This window comes from Lissotriton vulgaris, unplaced genomic scaffold, assembly GCF_964263255.1.
Source record: "Lissotriton vulgaris unplaced genomic scaffold, aLisVul1.2 SCAFFOLD_2315, whole genome shotgun sequence".
Taxonomy (NCBI): domain Eukaryota; kingdom Metazoa; phylum Chordata; class Amphibia; order Caudata; family Salamandridae; genus Lissotriton; species Lissotriton vulgaris.
In genome coordinates, this window is record NW_028255822.1 from 284,940 (window position 1) to 307,415 (window position 22,476).

At 45.1% G+C, this 22,476-nt stretch overlaps 1 protein-coding gene across 1 annotated transcript in view; it reads right to left on the minus strand.

The window, feature by feature from the left end:
- Nucleotides 1-22,227, minus strand: part of LOC147658885 (leucine-rich repeat-containing protein 56-like) — a 193,156-nt gene extending 170,929 nt beyond the window's left edge. The window contains exons 1-2 of the mRNA XM_086952057.1: nucleotides 22,123-22,227; nucleotides 16,784-16,961 (exon numbers count right to left, since the gene is read on the minus strand). Coding sequence (XP_086808183.1) covers nucleotides 16,784-16,961; nucleotides 22,123-22,227 — 283 coding nt within the window. The remainder of the gene's footprint in view (nucleotides 1-16,783; nucleotides 16,962-22,122) is intronic.
- Nucleotides 22,228-22,476: the final 249 nt, after the last annotated feature.

Consider the following 22,476-nt stretch of genomic DNA (forward strand, 5'->3'; position numbering starts at 1 on the left):
TTAATGGTGAAGGCTGAAGACATCGAGGTGCATTCCCGCAGGAATAATATACGCCTCATGGGAATATCGGAGTCAACACGTACGGGGCCCATGGAACGGTCGAACAACTGTTTATAACTCTACTGGGGAAAGAGATTTTCTCTGATGTCTTTCTCATCGAGAGGGCACATAGATCACTTGCTCCACCACCGCCGCCGGAAGCCAGACCACAACCGATAATAGCTAAAGTATTAAATCATAGGGACCACGACGCGGCACCGCACAAGGCCTGGGAACTGAGCAGCCAGAAACACGAGGGAATGGAGATATTTACCCGGATTTTACGCCGCTTGTCCAGGAGGCGGGAAAGAAGTTTGTGCCTGTAAAAAAGAAACTTTGCAACCAAAATATCCCATACGAGATGCTTTCCCCGCCAGACTGCGGGTAACAGATGGTGGGACGAACACCATTTACAGTGACCCGAAAGACGTGCTCAAATTCCTGCAGCAGAAAGGATCCTAAGATACACATAGGAGATCGCGAAGAAGGAGGCTGGAGGAACAGGCTTCTACATCGGACGTTGAACAACTGAACCACCACTCACAGAACAGCTAACGACCATGAAGTGGAAATTCAAGGATACAGTGGGCGCCCCACAGACGGACAATGGAAAGCACTGGAAATGGAGTTTGATGTTTACAGGTGCAAGGAACTAATTGGTGCATCACAGAGAGTGCTGCCTCGGTTGCAGAAACAAAACTTTCCAAAGACTGCGCACCAATGCTTATGAACTCGAGAAAGTCAGCACCTGCCGCCACAGCCACGAGACACAGATAAGTGTTGTATGAGGGCATAGGGACATAAACAATGTAACACTGCCTGAATGTTAATATATCTGAACTTGCACTTTACGTCCAGGAGACAGGGGGTTCCTTGCTATGCGGAAAAAAAAAAATGTTTTATAGCTACTGCCCTGCAGGCTTAGGAGTGCATTAGACTATATGTTTACACATCGACCACCCATGTGAATTTTTTCACAGGGCAATCGGGATGGCAACTTCCGCTCACTTAAGTGCACCACACCTAGTTAATTTTTTGATTGGGGATGAGAGGGGGGGGTAGTTGGGTAAGCTACATGTTCATTGGGTTTGGCTTCACTGCAACGGGAAAGGCGAAGTGGGAGGGGGGAGGACAGGGTGTTATTTTGAAAAACCTGGTCGACATTAGAACAGTAGATAATACCTGCCATAGTGTGACACACGCACAAGATGCTGGCAAGTCCATCAGGACTCAGTACGGATAACAGATCAAGACATACACGATCCCTGACAATCATGACATGGACTATAAGAGGTCTACATAACTCGCAGAAATACGTACGGTCATAGCATACTTAGATCGGCACAAAGTAGATTATGCCTGTCTCCAAGAAACACATTTAACCGACCTTACAGAAGGCAGAATAGGCCTGAGGTGGGCATCCTATCGTATGGCATCCTCCTACTCCACCAATGCTGGGGGTAATGCTCCTTATTAGGCGTGGCACCCTCTTCACATTGATTAGCTCCATTAAAGATGACATGGGGAGGTATGTGATTGTTCACTGCGACTTCGGAGGCACTGCTTTAACTATCGTTACAACATATGGCCCAAATAATGATAACCCATCCTTTTTTGTGCAGATCCTGGCAAAACTGCGCACCCTACCACCTGCAGCTGTCCTCTGGGGAGGGGATTTTAACATGTGCATAGAGCCAGCTTTGGATAGATCTACTGGTAATGAAAGATATGGGAAGAGAGAGGCAAAGGCGCTCAGGGATGGTATGGATGAATGTGCCCTGCTAGATGTACGTCAACAACCCATAATATGTGTTCTAGAATAGACTACTGGCTGGCCACACAGGATATTTGTACATGGACAACTTCTGTAGAACACATGCCCAAGACACTGACAGACCAAGGCACCTGTTTGACTGACGCTTGCCATCCCTACACACCCCCCGCTACAGTTTACCTGGCGTTTACAACAGGGTGCACTCCAGGACTAGGTTTTTCGCTCTGAACTGCACCAGGCAATAGCAGAGTACTTTGACCTCAATGCAGAACATGTAAGTAGTGCAAAGACATTATGGGAGGCCTTTAAGGTGACTATCAGGGGTCACTGTATTGGTAAATATGCTGGCATATTAAAAGATATCCAGCAGCAATTGTCCATGGTGGAAAGAGAAATACAACAGTTAGAGGTGGAATATGCGGCCACACAGGACCCTAAATTGCTGGAGGATATCAGGCTGAAGGTAGACACCTATCACAAATTCGCAAAAGATGAGATAAAATATATCTTGCATAGGTACACTGCACGCCAGTATGGAGAGGGGGGCAGACCGGGGCGGGTGCTCTCATACAGAATTCGACCTCCACACATGTCATCTTACATCAACCAGATCATAAACACGCAAGGCCAACTCACATATGATACCCCGTCAATTCTAGATGGCTTCTCAGAGTTCTACACCCGCCTCTATTCCGCATAATCGATTGCTTCCCCGCCTGAGATAGGTCAATATTTAGAGGACATTGCCTTGGCATGGCTGTTGGTTGACCATCGCGAATATTTTTGCCATCACATCCCTGAAGATGAGATAAAAGAGGCGATTCACTCTCTTCCTAAAACCAAAGCTGCAGGTAACGACGGGCTCCCCGGAGAGTTTTATAAAGAAGTCCGGAATTTACTGCTCCAACTCCTGGCTGAGATGTACGAGCAAGCCTATAAGGAAGGCACGTTACCGGCCTCTATGCGAGAGGTGTTACTGATTGCACTACCCAAACCAGACAAAGACCCAGCACAATGTGAATCCTACCGCCCATTATCTTTAATAAACATAGACAACAAAATATTAGCTAAAATTATGGCAACACGAATACAGCCTCTGCTCCGCAATCTGATTTTGCTGGACAAAGCAGGCTTTATACCGTCACAATCCACAACGTAAAATATCCCTATTTACCAGCTGCCGCAGCCCTATTGGACACTGCGAAAGCTTTTGATTCAGTGGAATGGTACTTGATGTTCACAGTGCTGCGTAGGATGGGGTTTCCGGAACCGTTTTTACACTGGATCGCACTACTATACACAGAACATATTGAGCGTATTAGAGTTAACGGCAACACATCCGACCCGATCAGTATAAGCAGGGACATGAGACAGGGATGCCCGCTCTCGCCACTTCTTTTCACAATAGCGCTAAAACCACTAGCATGTAAAATACAGCAAAAACATGCAGAATCCGCACTACAATTTCAGCTCTGTCTGGTCGCAATATTGTTATATGCTGACGATGTGATTCTCTATGCAGCAAACCCAGATCGTAATTTAAACCCACTCATCAGAGAATATATCCGGTATGAACACTACTCAGGTCTTAGTATAAACTGGGACAAATCGTGGTAATACTACATACACCTGCTACAACGCAACCAAAGTTGGACTACCCATTACAATGGCAGTCAGAACTGGTTAAATATCTTGGTATATGGATACACTGAAATACTGATGCAGTGATCAGGGAGAATTATAGTAGTGCAATGGCAAAACTGGAGGACCAGATAGATAAGTGGATCAAACTCCCGCTCTCACTGGCTGATAGGATCGCCATACAGAAGATGGTTGTACTGCCAACATTTCTGTATTTATTTATGAATATACCGATTTGGCTCACACAAGCAGGCTTTGCACAACTGCGAGCTGCTATGTCGAGACTGACATGGGCGGGGAAGCAAGCAGGAGTGGGTTGGAAAGCTCTGACCAGACCCTATTATCAGGGGGGCTTTGGACTACCGGACCTCCAACTATACTTTTACTGCGCGCAGGCCCAGCATACTGGCTACACCCACATGACCACATACCGCATATAGAAGTTGAACATGACAATGTGAAGCCTACCCCCCTGACCCACGGACACCACCCCAAAAGATGCAATACACCCAGTACACGGCACATCGCGAGTGTGGCACATACTAGCAAAACGAGAACAGAAACTCCCAATATATGCTCCGGCGCTGCCCATCTCTTACTCCCACAAATATCAGTAACACAAGAAAAGAATATGCTGACCAGACTGGGGGAAATGGGGCTACGCACCATGGGAAATGTATTTCCACACGGCCAATTTATATCACAGAACGCCCCTTCCCTCAGTATACACAGCACGCCATTAAAGATATTTGCATATTTGCGTCTGCGTATGGCAGTAAGGGGATTATACTCTTAATTTCCAGATACACTGACTCCACTTAACGCACTACAAATCCTGTTGACAGCACCCACACACCAGTGCTTAGTAACACAGTTATATGCCGCAACCCAAGTTGAACAGGGTCAACCCCCAAATAAGTCACTTCATAGATGGAGGAGGCAGTAGGAAGCCCTATCACTAAAGAAGACTGAGATTACAGTTGCACGCTGCTGAAGTTGCTCACACCGAATTGCAACCTGTGTATAATTCACTTCAAATTTATACATTAAATATATTATACACCGGCAGAGACCAGAGGACAAGTGCCACAGATGTGGCACTCCGGGTGCAGACTTTCTGCACATGGCATGGTCATGCCCACAGCTACAACCATACTGGCAAGAAGTCACTAGCACTCTCACGCTCATGTTAGCAGAACGGATACCACACAACCCACTAGTATGCATGCTAGGAGTATACAAAATTAGGCTGGCTAACATACAAAAGTTTCTGGCAGTGGCTTTACTGCTGGCAAAACTCTGCATAGCCCTGCGCTGGGGTAGTAAGCTCCCACCACGATATAAGGACTGGATCACAGACATGACTTACTGCAAAGAGACGTTGGAGACGTATGCAGAAGAGTTACCACTGGCTTCCAGACCTAGGGATTTCTGGGAACCCATTGTACAATATCTCAGGTCCACCCACTCCGATGGCTGAACGTTGGCACAGCACACTACTAGCGTTAAAACAGTGGGGCCTCTCGAGAATGAGCTGCGATGATAAGAATGTTGGACCGGTGGCCGGGTAGAGAGCTGATAGCGCGCACTATGGTAATTGGGTGGCACGCAATGGGGATGCTGTTGATAATACAATATGGAAATAATCTTTTTTATGGCCCAAACATGTCATTGAATGTACGATTCTTGTACTGTACAACTGTATGTTGCGATAGAATGTCCATGCTGTCTAACGCTGTACTTTCTTTTTGCTGACCAGAATAAATAAAATATTTTTTTTTTTTTAAAGGTTAGTGACTGCAAATGTTATGTAATTTTCTACAAAGACAGCAAAAATCTGTGATACCACATCGATTTGTGATGATGATCTGGCATCAGTCCATGTGGTGTTGATCAATGAAAGTGCAGTGTTGAATGCCTTGATGCAGAATGCCTTGACAATGAACGCCTAAGCCTGAATGTCTCGCACTGAGTATCTGGAGCAACGCCTGCACAAAGAATGGATTTAACTTTGATTTTTCAACCGTGAATTGTGCTTAGATGTCGACTGATGAGTGGCTGTCAACGTCTATGTAGCACTTTTTATGGTAAGCGGATAGCAGCAAACGCAATCTTTGACATTGGTTTGGTCGAAAGAGAAAGTCGGGAATGACGAGCAAGGTGATGGCTCCTGTGTGTCTCTTTCTCCTTAGATCTCCCTCTTCTGGAGTGTTGCTAAGGAACTAGTAGAAAGAGCACATTCTCTGCTATCACCGTCATGCTTTTTCTGCTGTTTTGTGCACTTGGAGTCCTTCGACTGTCCTCAGAAGCGAATATCTTCCCTGTTCTTGAGAGTTTGTTTGGACACGTTTTTGCAAAACTCACACTCCTTAGTAGAGTGTGAGGAAGAAAAGCAGACCACTCATACTGAATCTCGGTCACGTGGTGACTTTTTCTACCACATGAGGCGCACTTCAAAAAAGTCTGGTGTTTTGCTTCCTGGCAAAGAAGATAGTAAGACCACTTAATAACAATAACAAAAAAAAAATGATGGAAAGCCTTCTAAACGATGGTTAAATAAAAGCTTGAACAACAGACATCTGAGAGAAAATTCCCCCAAAATAGGAAAATAGGGTGTTTTAAGCTTATGACAGTGTGGCAAGATCACCTCAAATGAACTGGGAAAGCAGAAATGGCTTTCTGGGCCAACTGCCGGTGCGAGGCATGCTGGGACTGGGAAGCTGCTGTCTCGTTAAAGGAACAGTGTGCTATTTTCAATCTGCCTTCCTTTGATTCCTACCTCACTGCTTTTTTCCTTTAGAGCAGTCAATTTATTTGGTCTTCAATGTTTTCCTTTAGATAGACTAATGTAGTTATCTTCATTTTCTAATGCCAGACAGCCTCCTATGATGACAACAATCTTTCGGAGCTCCTGAGATCGGCTTCCTTCGTCTACATGTGGTAGCCCCTGATGTCACCTGGAGTCTGCCAGCGGTCTACAGATGATGGATAAACTAAGAAGGGCCCTCCCAGTTGAACGTAAGGACACAATTTACCAGGCAAGAGTTTCATCAACCTTTCCCCATCTACCCACTTGAACAAGAGTTGTGCAAAGCGCATGCAGAAAGGAGTACAGCCATGTTGCCCGGAGCCACGTCTGGGTGTGTGGTGAGAATAGTCATTGAGGGAGATAGGGCATTTGAGGAGCTGCAGGTTAACCAGAGCCACAGCAGCAATCTGAGGTGTACAAGGGCAACGGGGTGTGCAGAATTGCTGCAGTTTATGTGAAGCTGTCGGTGAGCAAAGAGCGTCCTACCCACCTTGCACGGGGAGAGGTTAATCAACCCAGTGGGGCACCACCCCATGCTTGTTTGGAGCTTTGCTGCAGAAAGTCGAATACCTGAAGGGCAGGATTTGATGATCACACTTCACGTCTGTGTGTGTTCAGGAGAATCATTTGTCTCTGAGGTGACTTTTTGAAGGCTTACACTCAAGTCTTGTCATAACAAATCTAAAGAGGATATTTTTAATGCAAGGAAGAGCAGCTTCACGAAGGAAAAAAGTGTGGACTCAGAGACGGTTTTATGATGAGAGTGAAGATTTTGCTATGTTCTATCAACTTACGGTGCTCTGATCAACCCAAAAAAGGAGTCTTTTGCAAACCCAGTGAAGGCGGTAGATGGAATCTGGAAAGAAAACTTACAAGATGGTTCAGGGTGTTGAAGAGGAGGATGGATTGTCAGTCGGCAGAGATAAAGACTGCTTGCAAAAACACAGAGGCTTTCAAAGTACTACCAACAGAAGGAATCCTGAAACTGGTCAAGAGAATTGAACAGCTAAACAATATATGGTTAGGGTATCTCCTCAGAGATCACATGTTAAAAGCAGCTTATTATTTCCCCTCTGCACTCTGTGATAACAATTTTGGGGAAGGGAGGTACAGAGATGATCATTCTGAGATCCTCTCAGGCAAGGAGATATTCTGTTACAGTTGCCAGAAAACCTGTGGTGCATCTTGGGGCCTAATGTCTACTGGTCTTTCCAGACCTGTATCCAGAAATGCTGTTAAAGAAAAGAACCATAGTGGAGATAAAAAATAAAGTAATGGCGTAGAACGTGGAGGCCTCAGTAGACCTCCCCGAGTGTTGTATATGGAGAAGAAATGTGAAGTCTCCACAGTAGAATCGGCAAAGTAATTCCTGATGGTTTACCTGTGAACTCGGAGCAGTAATCTGCTATCTTGAGTTTCTGCATGTCGAAATGTTGGAGCCTGTGGTATGAATGGGCGTGGGGTTCATTATTAGATGGACCGAAAGTACTCCTCCAGATGGAGAGTAGCAGGGGACAGGTTCCTGAGACTGTATCTTATTTAGCTACTGTAGTTGTGCTTCTCTGTTAATGTTTTTTTCCCTTTTTATGTTCAAATGCAAGTTCATTGCTATATGCAATTGGTATAATATTTGGAAAGAGTTTTGTTAAGTTGTCATTTTACCCAATTATGCATCAGACTCACAGCTGTGTATTGATGTCTTACTGTTCTGCTTTATTTTTACATTGGCCAGAATTGTAGTGTTAAATCTGCAAGTTTTAATTGTGAAAACGTAAAGCGTTCCAGGTCAGATCCCCGCATACTGTCGGCAATCATTCTAACAGGTCTAATTATAGCCTCTTAAGCGCTGCTGACGGCCAACGGTCGTCACGAGCGCTACCTCCCCAGTGCTGCGCACGACCATTGGACGTCCATTCAGCACTAGTTCCAATGGAAAGCGCAGCACTGGGGAGGGATATTTGCGAAGCAGCTAAGGTGATAAATGAAGATCCTGCCCTGTAGAATGTATTGTTATTAATCCATAGGACACCTGGTATTAAAACATGGAAGTAGTTAATGACCAGATTCCTGCTTGAATAGATTTTGTGGAATGTCAACAAGACCCCGAAAAGGAAGGGGAAAGTAAGGGAAAAGTTGAGACCATGTACAGACGGCACACTTTAAGAAACTATTTTCACACTTGCAGGCCTATTGAGCATAGGTGCACCTTGCCTAAAGTCCACAACAGTTTACTAAGATTGTAATGTGGGCTGCTGCTTGCTTACGCAACCAGTACCCCTATAATGGAAGTAGAGATAAGCGGATGGGTAAGAGGGCACAGGGTGTATACTCCGTTTAATTTTTGTCAGAATAAAATGAAAATGTACCCAAATAAACCAAGGGGCATTCATTCACGTGTGCTTTAAACAACCACAGAAGCAACCACAAGCACACTGAACTTGGGAGGAATCATGGGTTTCTATCATGGCAATGCTTCTGACAGGCCAGAAGGGTTGGGAAGAGCCAATCATGCCATAATATTATCTTGTGTTTTTACATAGCGATTCCTACCACCATTTTAGCCATTTATAAACGCTGTAAATAGCAGATGCTGCTATGTCCAAATTTTATGACATTCAATTTACCAATCCCAGAAGGATGGAGCACTTAGTCTGCCTACTTCCCCGGGGTCCTTACTCCTGACCTTGGAACCTTGAAGCAAGATGGTGGCAGATGCCTAGGCCAAGATCTCTGTGTTTGCTGTAGGGGAAAAGCACCTACTGGGCATCTTCAGCAGCCTGAACACAGCCCCAGGCATATGAGAGAGTGGTAAATGGGTGAGCCTCATCAATGGAGTGGAAGAGCTCATCTGCGCTGCCCCTCCTAGGCACACCTAGACACATCACCATCACATCTTGGGCTGAGCTACCGATCTGGCATGCGGCTGGATTACATACACTGGGAGACCTGTACAGCGATGGTGTCTTTTTTCTCTATGAGGACCTGGCGGGAAGCACAGAATTGCCCCTGGGGCAATTTTTACTACACAACTTGTTACTAGCCACACTGGCACGCACATGGGATGATATGGCCACTGAGCCACAGTCGCATTTAGTAGTACAATACTTACAGGTTATGGGTAGTCACATTGTGCATTGGGTAAGTGCCTTGTTGCTGACTCACACAACACCTCTACTGACACGCTTGTGAGCCCTTTGGGCGTTAGATAATGATCGTCCCTGAACAGATAGGGAGTGGACAATGATCTTAGCAGGACCCACACACATCCCATTGAATGTGAAATTCCGGCTCATACAATTTTATATCGTACACAGAGCATACCTAGCCCTGCCAAAGCAAATCTATATTTTCATCGAAAAGAAGCTGCTTGCCCCCGATGTGCACTAGTTGGGGCTGACATGCTCCACATGTTCTGCCACTGCCCTGCCTTACACACATACTGGCAAGATATCACGACCCTGACTCAATACTGAAATTGTCATCTGCTGAATTTGACGGTTGTATGCCGTTATAACGCATGCTTTTACCCCGCATGCAGTTACAACGCAAACGTGTTGAAGAGTTGAAGGCACCAGAACGTTTGACATATAAGCTGGATTGAGACAGCTTAGACATTAGAGATTTTCCACAGGCTCTGCCTGACCTCTTTACTATGGACCCTGAAATCAGGTCTTAGCAATCCTAGAGACCCCATACCTCACATTTATAGTAGAACTGTTCAATTGATTATGAACAAGATGACTGAATGTAATGTTTTATATGTTTTGTTCCTGTACCACTGTGTATAAATTTATGTGTACATTGTTTTCTGTTTTCTGTAAACCCGTCATTAAGACTGTATAACTTAGTTATATCTGAGAAAACGAAAACAAAATCACAAACAAGTAAAATAATGATATTGCCCAAATGCACACTGTAAGTCTTGGTGTTTGCAAAGAGATGGGCTCTAATATGTGGTACTGCCAATTCAAATGTCTTGTAGTGTTCTTATCTAGGACCCTAATTCGATATTCCCGATTTATGCCCTTGTGAGGTTACAATCAATAATGTCCTGACAACGGCATAAGAATCAGATTCATATTCAGTAATAGCCCATGCAATCCAAAGCACAGCACTGCTACTCCCATCGACTCCTAGAAAGCACAACGCGTTCTTTAAACAAACTAAGCCTTCAGCAGCCCGGGAAACCCCCCCCTGCTTTTGTTTTGATTTGAACAAGAACTCCTGAAGTCCTGCAAGAACTGTTAGTTCTTGGTGACGTCTTATGTCCAACCTTACGTCAAACCCAGCACCATTCAGGTATAAAATACAAACAGTTGCCTTAAGCAAACACACGGTGGTTTGGAGCAGAGCGGCCATCTACTTGCCCGAGAGCCCAGCTGATGCGAGTGTCCGCTGAAGCCGCCCCTCCTATTTGACGCACTGAGAGAGACGCTGTCTTTTTCTCCAGCCGAGAAAATCCAGCTCAGGTTTTTCCAGCCTACCCTTGCGGGTTGCTGGGATATCGAGTCCTGAGGAAAGAGATAACAGACCTCCCACATTCTAATACCAAGGTACGGAGTTGACTAAACCCTTAGGAGAATTCTTGATGCAGATTCTTGGGAAAACTATCTTAACCAACTTAACTTAACATTGCTACTTACTTTTGCCTTCCCGAGTATTAGGCTTAGGTCAGGTACACCGGGGTAGGCTTAGTTAGAAGCACCAGTTGGGTATTTTAGTCAATGTATTTGTGTATGTATATATTTTATCCATTTTAAAGTATCATATGGCTAAGAAACCGTATCAATGCTTTTACAGTATTATTTCATAATACTACTTTTACTGTACGCACTTTACTTTACTCTAAGTATTGCAATTGTGGCAATTCACTTCTCTTGTATGAGAAAGAAGACTGCTCAATAAATAACACCTTTTTATTGAAAACGCCCGTCTCTCTATTTCTCTGCACTCTGGTGTAACTAAGTATGCACTGCTGACTGAGTGAAATATCTGTCTATTGTTTTCACACGACTCTAGAGATATACTCTTATTCAGAGGGAGCAAAGTTGTCATGTTTATGCGGTTGTCGGAAACTGAATCCCTTCTTGTCTGAGCCAGGGAAGGTTATCCATCCCTCCTCATTCAAGAAAGATTCCAGTGACCTCTGAGCTAGCTGGCGCAAACCTAAATTAAGTTTAGCATAGTCAGTAGAGACCTAGATGACCTCAGTCCTATGTCTGCACTGCTGTTTATGTTATTCCAATGCGCAGAGACTATTGGGAAAATAGGAACTACACTACAGTCTTGAATGAAGAAAACAAAGAAAATTCACCCACAGATAAAGAAAATATTCTGTGGTTGTAATAATTATTTGGCAGAATTTATGGTACAAGAGTTATCTGTTCCTTGTTTAGAACTGAAGGGAAGCAGCACACAAGAAGAATGTGCCCCATTTTACAGGAGAGGAGAAATCTCTGATGGTCGTCCTACGCAATCAGTGAAAGGTACCCACTCCACACCACCATTACTGCTGCCCTTCACACAGGTCCATGAAGTAGTACGCAACCAAACTGCAAGCCAAACAAGACCTACAAGACCCAAGTTAAAGTATACTGAGATCTCGTAATTCAATCATTGCGGTCAACAGAGGAAGGAGTGATTCTAATATCAGGGACATGCTACAACAGGAAGCTCATAATAAATGTGAAGGGCCTTCCTGACATAATATATGGTCCCAAAATGGCATTCCAGTAAAATAATTAACACAGTAGGGAGATGAATCAGTGACTAAAATCTTCACAGAAATGTTCTTTCAGGAAATAAAGCAGAGATATGTTAATTGAGAAATAACCTGAAGCAAGGACTGGAAGACGTGAGCAAAGAAGATGCAGAGCTGGGGAGTCCATACATCTGAAGACTCATCTACCGAAATAACTCTAAAGCTTATGGAAGACAAAGCAAGACAACACATGTTAGACGAACAAATCATCACTTTCTAAGAGAAGCAAGAGGATTTAAAGAACAACTTCAGGCGAAACGACATATGTATAAGGGAAGCCCTGGCCAGAGCAGAGAGAAAGGACTTTAAAACATATGTGCAAGATCTACACAAAGCCTTTCTGGAAAATCTGGGAGATCTATAATACAAACAGACACAACTCAAAGGGCAGGCCCAGGATCATTGAGGCCCATACGACATGCCTACACATCTCCACTACTTTAATGAAAAAGACCTTGGGCCATATTATCAAGAACAGCGATAATATTATCGCCACTTTAGCGGCAGGAAACTGCAGCTAAAGCGGAGATAAGGGGCTTGATAATATGCCCTTGTGAATTCCCATAGAAGCACAGGTTCACACCAGAACCTGGGCTTCTATGGGAATTCACAAGGGCATAATATCAAGCCCCTGATCACCGCTGAAGCGACAATTTCCTACCGCTAAAGCGGCGATAATGTTATCGGCGTTCTTGATAATATGGCCCCTTATTTTGGTAAATACCCGGAAAGGAGGATAAATAACCTGCAATAGAGTACTGATGCAGATCTTTCAACACCTTTCAGTAACTGTGCTACAAAACACCTTTCAGACCTGAAACTGTCCTGCAGTCATATAAAGATGTAGTCACCACAGTCATTATATTTGACAGGAAAGAGAATCATCAGAATTGTTCTGAACCAAGAGAATCTAAAAGGCATCACTTGCATCCAGCAGAACAGAGAAGTAGATAATGGAACAGAATGAACTGGCACAAAGCATAGCAAGATATCTGTGTGAGAGAAAATCATAGCAGGTCGCCTGGGTGCAATCGAACAAATGTAGACTAAATGTGGCAGAGACATCAGAGACAAGGCAGACTTCAGAGATAGATGAAGAACAGGGTGCAGACTGAGGAGGAGAATGACTGCAATACAGAAAACTCTGTTGTTGCATGGGGCAGCCAGAGAGAAGTCCTGGCTAAGACCTAATGGTGCTTTCTACTACGAGGTGACCAGTCTTTGGCATGGGCCAAAGCTTGGCTTCTAACACAGGATTTCTCCTTTAACCGTAATTCACAACAGGATCAAATATAAAGTAGGATCCTGCTAGCTTCAGAGAGGGTTACGTGGTAGGGGTTATGAAGAAGAGGCTTAGAGCTGATTAGTAGGATTGAGTAGGCACTGGGAAATAAGCTGTACATGTTTCCAATTACCAGTGCAACATTGAATATTTGGGCCTGCAGTGGCACTCGTTATCCACATACCCATTCCTATTCACTCCGCTATGACACAATAAAGACTTTGCACAGGACATGAAGAGACAGGCCTATGGGGTCTGGGTAGAGAGGGGATGTCAAACATTCCTATTCACTCCGCTATGACACAATAAAGACTTTGCACAGGACATGAAGAGACAGGCCTATGGGGTCTGGGTAGAGAGGGGATGTCAAACAGTAAAAGATATGCTTTATGGGTTATGAGGAACAGAGGGCGATTAAGACTTTCAAGCAGGCTAAGCAATCTTTTGGGTAGTCAGAGAATAAAATATCTTGATAAATGCAGGGCAGGCAGTGGGTGCCACACCCACTGATAAAAGAAGGAGCTGTGGGGCATTCTCCCCACTTGAGAAATTCTTCAATTATAATGACAATAGCCATACCATACTGTACATTTTTTGACTACTGAACAGTTCTCTGGAGAACAGAAAGATCACATTTCAGAAGAGTGGTAATGGGAATTAGGGGTAACCCAAGACAAACACTACTGACAGGACATCTAATTGGAGCAAATAATTCTGTGGGTTATGTGGGGGCAGAGAATCTCTTTTCAAAATATTATATTGCTATAATGTATATACCAAAGCACCTGGAGCTATGTATGAATCATCCTGGAAGGAAGTTTAGGCTGTAGAGACTGTGGTGATAAATGGTACATTAACTAACGCATGTCCTGTTGTCTTCCCTGTGTCTAGTACCCTTAAATCTAAATTCCATATTTTAAAGCGCAACTGATCACCCATAAGGGGACCCAGGGGCTGGAAGCCATTGGAGAGATTAAGTGAGCTGCTGCCCAGAGTCACATGATGCTGAGCTGAGCTGCTGCCAGTGCCGGGGATCGAACCCCGAGTCCTGCTCTCCAGAATAAGCCCCTCTGCGGCTGCCCGAGGCCACCGCAGGAGGCCACTCAAGAGGGTGGCCCTCTAGTGCCCTCGGGTATTCCACACCCCCCTTTCCTCCCTTAGGAGCAGGGACTCTCAGGGAGTCCCCTCCTGGGCGCGGGTAGTGGTGCGTCATGTCCGGAGCGATAGGCGGGCGAGGGGTATATATCCCCCCCTCGCCACGCCGACATCCTCTTTGTTGTCGCACCGGACATGCGTGGCCGCTGCCTCGCAGGACACGCCGTCTCCCACCCTACCGCTTACCCGGCGTGGTGGGGGGTAGGAATGATGGTGAGAATGTTGTAATCTTGTACCTTTTTTCGTTGCAGGCGGAGTTACAGGGCGATCTGGAAGCAACTGGGTACAGAAGGGTACCTCTGCACGGCACATAGGGGTGCCAGAGCCAGAGCCCAGGAGCCTCATGGGAGGTTCCTGGAAACCGTGTCGGCGCCCCGTTGGTCCTTCGGGTGGTGTGGGTCTGAACAACCGGGGGCTTGCCTTTCTATGCTCCGCCCTGAAAGGGGCGTGAGTAATACGTGTCACATGATCTCGGAGGAGGATCACCAGAAAGGGCAGTACAGCTGGGGTTCGCTCTAGTGCTGCTTGGCTCATCAGGCGGGCAGGTGGTGAGAATGCTGCCTGCCCTTGGATCACCCATAAGATAACCCACCATATTACATAACGTTGTATGTAATAAACCTGCAGCAGTTTTTCCCAATAACAAATTTGTGTTGTGTGTATTATTTGCATGCATGCCATGTGCCTGGGGGTGGGGGGCGCTGTCGCATGAGGGTACTATGGCGGCTGCACCACACATCTGCCTGAGAAGCAAGTACGCCAGGGAATTGAATAGACCACATGTTCATTCCAGGCAGATTGCCTTTGTCAGATCTTAGGATTGGAAAGGATGGTCAAGACAGCACATAGAAAGGAAAGGAAATGGACTTTAGAAAGCAACATAAACTTCCTTATCTGAGATTTCAAAGAACTGCAGTGCCCCCAGAGACTACAATGCTACTCGTACTAGAATTATGGATTTGGATCTTTATTAGAAGACAAATGGAAACAGCCAAATTCAGAAGGGAATAGGGGGACATGCCAGTCGTTAAACAACAAGACTCGGGTGATGGAGGGCAGAAATGTCATGACAACACTTTTGAATTCAGTGGGTATACAAAGGGAGAGGGGTCCTGGAGGTAAGTTAAATTTAAAAGGGGAGAATTGGGGTGGTGGAAGTTAATTGTTATCTAAGGGTGAACCAGCATTTGTCTGTGTATTATAAAAATGTAATAAGATAGAAAACATTTAAACTAACTTATGACGTTCATAAAACTGCAGTGTGCGTTAGAGTATTTTCTGCAAGCAGTGACATACAGGTGAGTGATAGCTGGCCATCTCCTAGCTGGGCAGTTTACCTACTCATACAAAGTACAGTCCGAGTTCAATCCTAAATGAATTATGGTGCCTAAATACAGTTGTGGGCAGTGGCAGCTGCCATATACCGAGGGAGGTAGTGGAGGCACATAAATAAATAAAGTTACCTTTCCTAGCAGCGCGACCTCCTCCTCCCTTGGGTGTCTTCAGGCAATCTACCCAATCCTGGCGCTGCTTTTACAGCATGAAAGGAGCACTAGGACTGGATAGAGCAGGCTCTTCCAGCGCTCCTCAGAGCCCTGGAGCCCTGTGCTTTCTCTAACCTAGTTGTTTAAGACAGCTAGGTTAGAGAAGTTTAAAATGTAGGTGTCTGGCTGGCCATCCCAAGACGATCGGCTAAAGAGACATGCACATTTTAAAGCGCACAGCTCCCTGCTGCTGCCACTCTGCGGTGCTGGCCTAGTCCGTCCTTACACATAGTTCAAGACGAATTGCGGAAAAATAAAACAGTAACAAATAAACTTTATTACCATTTTATTTTCCAGCTGTGGGGCGACGCTCCTCCGCTCAAATGGTGGGTTTGTTGACAGGCCTGCTATTGACATAAACAGTCTGTATTCCCAGAAATCCCTGTTAGAACCATTACACTGAGGAATATAACCATATACGACCTTGTTCATAATTATCTACAATGCAGAATTATTAATTTGACTCATTGAAATAAACCCTATTTCTGCATGTAACATATGACATATATCACTATCGCATTTCCAGACGCATTTTTGTACAGAAACCCAGCTCTATATAAATTAAGAAGGTTTTCCAACATATCAATGCATCCTTTGTGACTCCCCCAACAGCTGGAATCAAAGAATGATTCATTATATGTCTCAGAAAGCTCTGGCTTTACAGGTCTCACTTAATGATCTAAAGGTTCATCACTTCTTAATACAAAACATGGGGTTTACGGGCAATAGAAAATAAGCAGATTTTCCAAGCAGCAAATTCACTTATATCAATACATACCACGTTGCACATCATCTTGAACTATGTTGCTTTCCTTGATGGACTCCTTGACCATAAGCCAGTCTTCATTGAGGACATTAGAAGGACGGCGGCAGACCTGGTCCACTGGCACTTCATCCAAATATTTCAAATGAGGGATGAGTTTCCTCACTTCTGCTCGGTAATTATAATCTTCTGTCTGAAACATAATTCACACAAATGTATAGGTTTTGTGACTAAGGTTTGCGAGGGTAACAAAATCAGATCTAGCCTCGAAGCCAAACAGCTTGGATAGCATTGGAAGTCTAGAAATAATACAAAGCAATATAAATCACAGGGGTAACAAAAAAACGTGGAATCAGTGCTAGCTATACGTCCTACCAATCCCTATGTATACAATTCTCCACTTCCCTGTTGCCCTCACTCCACCGAGTCTCAATCTTTTGAGATAAGGCCCCTTTTTCTCACTTCCCAAATGATTATTCGTGAATTTCACCTACAGCATCTATTTTAAGATCGGTATTTTCAAGACAAGTAAAAGAGTTTAGAGGATGACAAATCGTCTCTATGGCGTTTGTAACAAACCTTCAGACTGCACTAGTTGCAGCTTCTTCAGCCGTTGTTTAAAAATAGTGGTTCTGTCTGCTTTTTTGCAATGTGAGAGGCTCACTGAAGAAATTTCAGGCTATATATCAATATTGGCTTGGTAACACGTTTGAACACTGTGTGTAGGAGAGTAGGGTCTGCTATCCTATGGTCACCCCATTTTTTTGCTTTTTGCTTCACTGGTTTTCGACTTACTGAGGCTGTGGGCCTGCTAATCAGACCCCCAGCCTGCTGTTCTCTCTCTAAATTCATAATACATGTGCTATAGGTACATACCACAATTGGAAATGGACTCCTTGTCAGCCCCTGTACCATGCACTATAGCTGCTCAGGGCATAGGTGCCACCAAGGCCTACCAGGGTATAGTTATAGTTATAGTTATAGTTGAACATATAAAGGTCATATTATAATCATAGAGGGTCAAGGATCTATCTGAAAGTCGTTTGAGTCGCAGTGAGATCGTGGCGACCCTTACCCTTGTCCTCGCGGTTATATAGCAACTTTGGTTTGGCTTTATCAAAACATGTCGTGTAAGGTGTCATACGAATTGGAATACTACCCCCTCGCCAGTTCTGGCGATGGGGGTAGCATTCCACCCTTCTAGAGGGAGAAGACATGTTACTTTACTGAAACGCGGTTGATTTTAAAAGAGCCTCAGATCCACAAAATGGATGCCTCTGCCACAGACACGGGTCTGGCCTCCTGCTGCTGACCGAAACTCAGCAAATGGTGGCCTGGACAAAGGGTTTCTTGTCGCAGGGCGGTGTTACACCACCCCAGACAGGAGATAGTGGATTGTAGCAGGGAGGTTTCAAAGAAACCAGACACTGCCTGGGGAGCACAAGGCTGCCCCTTGCATAATCCGGCCAAACCGGTTCTGGGGCACACCAGCCCCTGTCCCAGCGCGGCCAGGATCAAAGGAAAGGGGTGTATCCACCCCCTTCCTGGGTCCCACCCATAGGAGGGGACTTAGCAGGTAATCCAGCCCACCAGATTCGAATAAGAGTGGGAGCAGTGCCAATGCAACTCAGATTATCCTGAAGAAACATAAGAAACGAAACTCTGGACCCTTCGACATCCTACTCAACGTAGAAGACTGAAGAATCTCCCTTGTGGTCAAGGAGTGACCACCCTGTGCAAACAGGACCATCCAGCACCTCGACCCTTGCTTTGTTGCAGTTCCCCCCGGAACTCGAGCGACAGAGATCAACGAGATCAAGCTTGCCTGCCTTCCTCCAGCCCGATCCACAGTTCCCTGCAGAGCTGAGACCCGTGGAGGCGACCGGAAGCGTGGGGCACGCCATCTTGAAAAGGCCACGAGACGCTGACTGCGCAGCCCACGAGTGACCCTCAAAGCTGTGCACCAGGGTTTGAGAAGCCCCAACCCTGAGCTGCTCCTGCACCGAAGCTACCCCCTCCACACTCGACGAGTGCTGCGTGGGGCCCTTCTGCTGGTGTTGGCTCGACGCGTTGGCCCGGTCACTTGCCAGCTGGCTTGTGGCCCCTGTGCCGACGAAAACATTAAACCGACTTGCTTTTCTGGTTGCTCCAGATTTGCACCAGCTCCTGTGAAAAGGAGCAACCGCTCTGACCCTCCTGGGCTGAGTGAGAAGCAATCTCCCGGTTCCGCCTGGATTGCTTTTGCCAAGTGCTGTTTGCTGCAATCTTGAAGCCGATGGCACTGACGGCGAGAGCCTGCGTGGGACAGATCGTGAACTGCTCCTGGACGTCGCAGATGCCCCAGAGCCCACGTGACAGCGGAGAGAAGCTCCTCGACAACCATCTGATTGCGTGCGACATTGCCTGGTTCCGTCCTGGTTCCACCCTGGTCACTGCTGAGTGACCCAGACTCTGTCCCTTCTGCTTTCAGATACTTTTCGACTTCGATCCACTCTTGGATCACACCGGACACTTCTGCTTCCCATCGCCTGCAGCCTCTTCAGCTCCAAGCACCAAGAGCCTGCGTGTCAAAACCCGACGCCACTTCGACCCTGTGCACCCACTTCCTATGGGTGAGGTAACATTGCAACGCCGGTGTCCCTACACTGGTACACACCTCTAGGGTCTGCGTCTTAAGTTTTGTTCCTCTAGGTTCAGCGGAAGTATCCTTAAACTAACTTTGTGTAACTTTTACGCACCATTGACTTTGCATTGGTGAAAGCCGCACTTTACGTGCTGCACCCGAACCCCGCGGGCTTTTCCCGACTTCAGCATTGCTAGTCCTGTCTGCTCCCAGCGATTCCCTAGGCCCTAGGCCTAACCACTGTTCGATTGGTATCTCTTATACCACTTTTTTAATATATGGTTTGAGTGGCCACCCGCCCTCATCCATAATTGTGCAACTTTGTATGTTATAATGTGCTTTTGATTTAACGCTTGTGCCCCTTTGCTCATAAAGAGTACTGGGGATTAATTTAGAAATAAACACATATATTTTTATAATATATACTTGTGTGGTGTCCTTTCATTTGATATTACAGGATTGTATGTGGTAAAACAGCTCGCTTAACACAACCTCTTAAGTTAAGCCTTTAAGGCTGCTTAGTCCATGCTACCCTAGGATAGCTTGTCTAATAAGGTTGACTTACAACCAGACACCATAAGGGATTGTTTGGACTGATACAAGGTGATTCCAGAATTGGAAACATCATATATCAGGCCAACTTCTCACACTGTGTTTATCATAAAACTCTCAAGGAAAGAAGTGTGGGCTGTGTGTGTCTGCTGTGTGAGTACCTGAAAAAGAAGTAGGTTGTAGGTGTGCTTTCAATGGATTTTGCGCATTAGGCCAATAGTATTCTATGCTTGCATCAATTAGGCACAGACTTTTTTTTACTATAATTCTATTTTGTTGATAAAGTAAACTCACAGCATTGGTCAGAATAATCAAACAAAAAGTACAATCAACATACACAAATTCTAACAGTAATTCTAATGTATTCAGTGCAAACCCTTTTAAGCACCCCCTCCCACCCCATAACACCCTAACAAAAACAAATAGGGTAGTTTCCCTCACAGACACACAGCCTCTAGACCAAAATCGCAAAGTATCGGATAAAAAGGCCCAACTCTGTTGTGTTAGGATATGTGACCTTCCTGGGGACAGCTAACTAAAGTCTGCCCCAAAGCATAATAAAACCAACTTTATCTGACTCTAGTATGCCTGCTTCTCCATTACTGAGGTCTTTTTTTTGTTTTAAAATAATTTTATTATTTTTACCAAAGAAAAAAAGGAGACAAGCAGAACCATGATATGGAATTAACATTACAATTCTGTTACCATACATAAAGTGAGGAGAGCGCATCTAAGCACATGTAACAATGGATGCAAATGGAAATGTATCATAGATCGACCGGTTATAGTTGAACATATAAAGGTCATATTATAATCATAGAGGGTCAAGGATCTATCTGAAAGTCGTTTGAGTCGCAGTGAGATCGTGGCGACCCTTACATAAAAGAAGTGTAAAATGGCAATGATAGAAGGGCACATAGAAAGAAGGGAAAGAAGCGAGAAACCCCAGAGAAAGAAGGGGCAGACGAAGAGAGGTAAAGAGGGAACGATAGGGAGAGAGAGGCTACACTGAGTCTGGCTGATAGAACTACCAGGAATTGTGGTCGGGTCCCACTGAGAGCTCCGCAGAGGTCGAGAAACAAACACTGATCACCTTCTATAGGTAGGGAACACACTTTATTGAGGTTTGCTTTTCTGTAAATATTTATGGAACCAGAGGCACTGTGTGATGTTCCTTAAAGGTAAACAACCTTTACAACGAAAATTTTACAACGCACTACCATTACGACGCAACTTTTATAACGCAAACCATTACAACACATTGCGCTGGGGGGGCGCTTTAGGATAGGGAATAGGTTTAATTTACTGTCCAACCCCTTCCCTACTATCCACGGGGACTGGAGTTGGAATAGTAAATTAAACTATTCACTATCCAGCGTCCCAAAGCACTATGCGTTGTAAAGGCATGCGTTGTAAAAACCACGTTGTAAAGGCATGCGTGGTAAAAGCATGCATTGTAACGTCATACATCCATCCAGTTTGAAAGTATTGTCTTGGTGCCCAGAGACAGGAGAAGGTCAATCAACACGAAGGACTTTTCAGTAATATCTGCTGCATACGGATTTGCATGTAAGCCCAAAGCAACAGTTAAAAAATCGATTTCTAAAGCTACGCCAGTTATTTCGTGTATCAGTGTCTGTAGCCTTTCCCATAGTGGACGAGCCATCTTACAGGTTAAAAAACATATGATTAAGGGCCCCCAACCCCTCCTCACATTGGCAATAGGTTATCAGAGGCTCTCAGACCAGTCTTATGGATTCTCAATAGAATCCAATATGACTTGTGAATGGAGCAGAATCAGGATTGTGCTAGAGCTGGGGGATTGCCATCATTTCAGCCATGTTGGGTCTGGGAACGTCTTGTGAGGTGAGGAATTTACGTGAATTTCCCATGTCCGTACAAACGATCTCAGTGCATACCCTTTGGGAGATTCTAACACTGTATGTGTATGCAATATACTATGACCTTTTCTTTGTAGTTACCCTGCAGTCCGGGAAGGTCTGGTATATGCGAAGACTTCAATCCTCCCATGGCACTTTTCAATCTCAGAAATGTATAAACATCTATGTTGGGTAGCTCGAAATTTCAGTTTTAGGGATGAAAACAGAATAGGATATGAGTGGGAGCCTAGATCTCCTAAAGAGTGTATGCCTTTCCTCGCCCATGAGCCCTAGAATACCATCCTCCCATCTAGTTTAGTCTTGCGGTTACGCCAGAGGGAGGCCACAGTGGAGCCAGCCGTATGATACTCTAGATGCTTATCAAGCTGTAAAAGAGCCGACATTCTAATCATTATTATAGATTCTGAGTGATCCACAGGGAGCTTGGAAATATTGTGTACAGTGATGGTGTCACTGAGAGCTAAGTGGCACAATAGCTGACCCTCTATGAGAAGCCATGGGGGAGGCAGTTCTCAAGCATCCGAAACGGCCATGATCTCTAAGCTATGAGGAATGCCAGCTGATATTTTGGGTAGTTAGGGAGGTTTATACCACCAGAGGATTTCCTCATTTTCAAAGTGCTTATAGAAATT